This window comes from Helicoverpa armigera, chromosome 16 (assembly GCF_030705265.1).
Source record: "Helicoverpa armigera isolate CAAS_96S chromosome 16, ASM3070526v1, whole genome shotgun sequence".
Lineage (NCBI taxonomy): Eukaryota > Metazoa > Arthropoda > Insecta > Lepidoptera > Noctuidae > Helicoverpa > Helicoverpa armigera.
The window spans coordinates 1,683,568-1,686,918 of NC_087135.1; the positions used below are offsets into that span (position 1 = coordinate 1,683,568).

Consider the following 3,351-nt stretch of genomic DNA (forward strand, 5'->3'; position numbering starts at 1 on the left):
GCCTTATAAAGTGTGAAACTTTAGTGTATATAAAATGGACAATTTAAAGTCTTTTTATAACTTATATCTGGGGACTGCAACAGCTTTTACGGCTAAAAATAGACCCTATTTGGTCCCACAAGTGTCATATAAACGTGAACTAGATAGATATTGTAATGTTAATATTTTTTAATACAGTTTTTGATAAAACAAGAGAATATGAATATTGCCTTAAATAAAATAAAAATAAAGTAGTATGCAATAATAATCTTTATTAATTTTTAAAACAATCATTTTAACAAAATCTATTAACCAAACAATGCGTAAATATATTAAAAACAATTGGTCGTTAAATCTTCTTCGGTCGTAATAATTATCATGATCTAGTTATCAGCAAGGATCAATGCGGCACCACGCTCACCAATCATAGTGACAGCTGCATTAATATTGCCACTCACTTCAGTAGGCATTACACTGGCATCAACAACACGCAGATTATCAATACCTTTTACTTTCAAAGTACTGTCTACTACTGATCCCATAGCGCATGTACCAGAATAATGCCACATAGTAGCCGACATGCCCAAAGCATAACACTCCCAGTACTCGGTACCAGTCAAACCTGAGCACAAACCAGTATCTACAAAAGTAGCATTTGATTGAGTGAAATATGTCGAGTCCATCACCTTCATAAAGTCTGCCAATGAAGCAGCCATCAGTGACAAATCGTCCGCATTAGTGTAAGTACCAGTGTACACGATCGGTTCGACTGTGGGATCAGTGCTAGCAAGCGTTACATTGCCGTAAGATTTTGGCATCATCAAATTGTGTACTACATAAAGCACTGTTCTGCCTACATTAGCTGCAGCGAATATATTACAAATGGCGTTGTTGTACTTGAAAGAATTGGCACAAAGCTGCATCATTGCTCCAGAGTCATGTGGGAATACGAGGGAGATAGCCTGGTAGTCAGGGTAAGTCTGTGACGAGTTAACAGTTGCGTAGAGAGTAGTAGTTGGTACAGGGAACTTGTAGGGGCTGACGGCAGGAGTGGTAGTAGTGTCCTCTTCCATTTGGATCAAAATTACAGCTGATGGATGGTCCATTAGATTTTGACCAACAGGCAAGTCAGCAACTACCGGAATACTCAGCGCCTCGAGTTGATCTTGAGGTCCGATGCCAGACAGCATCAGTAACTTGGGGGTGTGAATTGCTCCGGCAGAAACGATCACTTCTTTATTTGCGTAAAGAACAAGAGTATCACCGGATGACGAGGTTACTTGAACACCAACAGCTGCTCCATCTTCGACCAAAACCTTAGTTGCTGTAGTACTCAGAGCCATGCACAAGTTTGTGCGAGACTTGGCAGGAGCTAAATAGGCAATTGAGCTACTCTGGCGTAAGTTATCACCAATTGTGAACAAGGGATTAGTGGCACCAAGAGATGAAGTAGCTGAAGTTGTATCATTTACGATAGTATGTCCAGCTTCTGCGAAAGCATTTAAGTAATATTGACTGATTGATGCTATTTCTCGTTCAATCTTGATCATGCCATCGGTACCGTGCAGATCAGCGAAAGAGGTCGCAAGGAGATCTACATCAGTTAATTGTTCGAGTTTTTTGAAGAATGGAAGTAAGTTTTCGTAAGTCCAAGTATCATCATTTAATAAAGAAGCCCACTGGTTATAATCGTGTGGGTCTCCTTGTACGTGTATCATGTGGCCGATGTTACTGCTGCCGCCAATCATTTTGCCCTGTGTCAAACTGACGACGGAATCCTGCAGGTTCTGTGCTGAGTATCCATCGTTGACTGATGATGTGTCCCAGTCAAAGTCTGTCTTAGGCATTGGCGTGAACAGTTCGGGCAACTGAAAAAAATGAACGAACATTAAACATGTGTGCTTTACAGTAGTTGATACAGCAACAAACTAGCAGATAATTACTAGAAACATTTAAGTTACTCCTGATATTCACGTTTGTCTAAACTAAATGGATACGTACCTCTGACTCCCATGGTGGGTATGAGCCAGCTTCAATTAATAGAACCGAGTTGCTGCTATTGGCCGAGAGCCTGTTAGCGACAACAGACCCTGCAGAGCCGGCTCCAACAACTATATAGTCATAAGTAGTAGCATCTGCGAAAAAAAAAAAAAATGAGTTTGAAGAAGATCAGGCCGACAAGCTGATGGCACTACTGCCATCAGCATAGCAGTGTTCTGTCGTAAGCCTTTTATGTACAGGGAGGGGTCATTTGATGATTTTTGACGTCGTTAAAATAAAAATGGTACTATTGCATGGGACAGTAGCAGCCTTTTGGGTACACTACCGGGTGAGAGCGATGAGCACCAATTTTTTGACGGCCTTTATTCGTGTTAGGTTTTTTTTTTAATGTGAATGTAGATGAAGTTCGTTGTAAATATATAATAAAGTTTAGAAAAAAAATACTTATAAATATACTTACTTGTAAGGGAGCAGTCTGATGGGTAGCGAAATTCGGTAAGCTGCAGCGTGTACAAAACAGCTAATGCTGATTGTACTGCTGATATAGCAGTTAACGTAGTGTTTGTAGCGTCAGCCATTACTGAAATAAACATTGTAATAGTACAGTAAACTGCACATTAGTGGTAACTGTCACGCACCTTAACTCAATAGTAATAAGAACGATTTTCCTATAAAACTATTACCACTGAGCTGAAGTTGACTGTAGAACACACATTTTTATGAAAACGGACATGTTAATAATTTATCTTATATGATAGCCAAGATGAAACTAAAAGTCTAGTCTAAAGGCAAGGACTTTGTGAGGGGAATGCAAAAAATATTTTGGGAAGAGTTGCTTAGTTGCGCTTCAAAACAACATTAATTTATGGACTGCTCATTTAAGTTGTATGGAAGCATTTATTTATGACACATTTCAGTATATTGATAGCAGATTGTATTTTGGAGTTAAATAAACTCATTGCAAAGATAAGTTCAAGGTAAGAAGGAACGTCTAAAATTACAATAGAAATGTTATCAACCAACATACGACTCATTCACATTTTCAATGTGAGAATACTGTAATTCAGTTTAACTAGCAATTTAATAAAACTAGCTTTCACCAGCGGTTTCACCTGCATAATGTGAGAACTACTAACTCTAAGCACCCAGATAAAAAGTATGTTATAACCATGCCCAATAATTGGGACATCTATCATTGGAATGTTTTTTTGAACTGAGAAAATGGTTTTTGAGGGCGCTTCCAAACAAACGAACTCTTAAGCATTATACCTAGTTTGAACAAAAAATTTAAAGGTTCATAATTAATTATTTTAATATTAGCAACATTCTTCATTTATATCTACAAGAAATCAAACAGAAGCTTACCTGTAC

General features: G+C 38.2%; 1 protein-coding gene across 1 annotated transcript; it reads right to left on the bottom strand.

The window, feature by feature from the left end:
• Window positions 1-234: 234 nt before the first annotated feature.
• On the bottom strand, window positions 235-2,590 carry LOC110369870 (ecdysone oxidase). Its single transcript, XM_064038583.1, has 3 exons — window positions 2,441-2,590; window positions 1,981-2,114; window positions 235-1,847 (listed from the first exon to the last, which is right to left on the bottom strand). The coding sequence occupies exons 1-3, from the start codon at window positions 2,571-2,573 to the stop codon at window positions 363-365; spliced, it is 1,752 nt and encodes a 583-aa protein (XP_063894653.1). The 5' UTR covers window positions 2,574-2,590; the 3' UTR covers window positions 235-362.
• Between the last annotated feature and the right edge of the window lie 761 nt (window positions 2,591-3,351).

Bases quoted from the DNA above. Each gene is read 5' to 3' on its own strand.
- LOC110369870 (XM_064038583.1), bottom strand. From the start codon at position 2,573: ATGTTTATTTCAGTAATGGCTGACGCTACAAACACTACGTTAACTGCT. The intron at 2,115-2,440 runs GTAAGTATATTT...TTTTTTTCGCAG, and splicing joins ATCAGACTGCTCCCTTACAA to ATGCTACTACTTATGACTAT. The intron at 1,848-1,980 runs GTACGTATCCAT...CATTTTTTTCAG, and splicing joins ACCCACCATGGGAGTCAGAG to TTGCCCGAACTGTTCACGCC.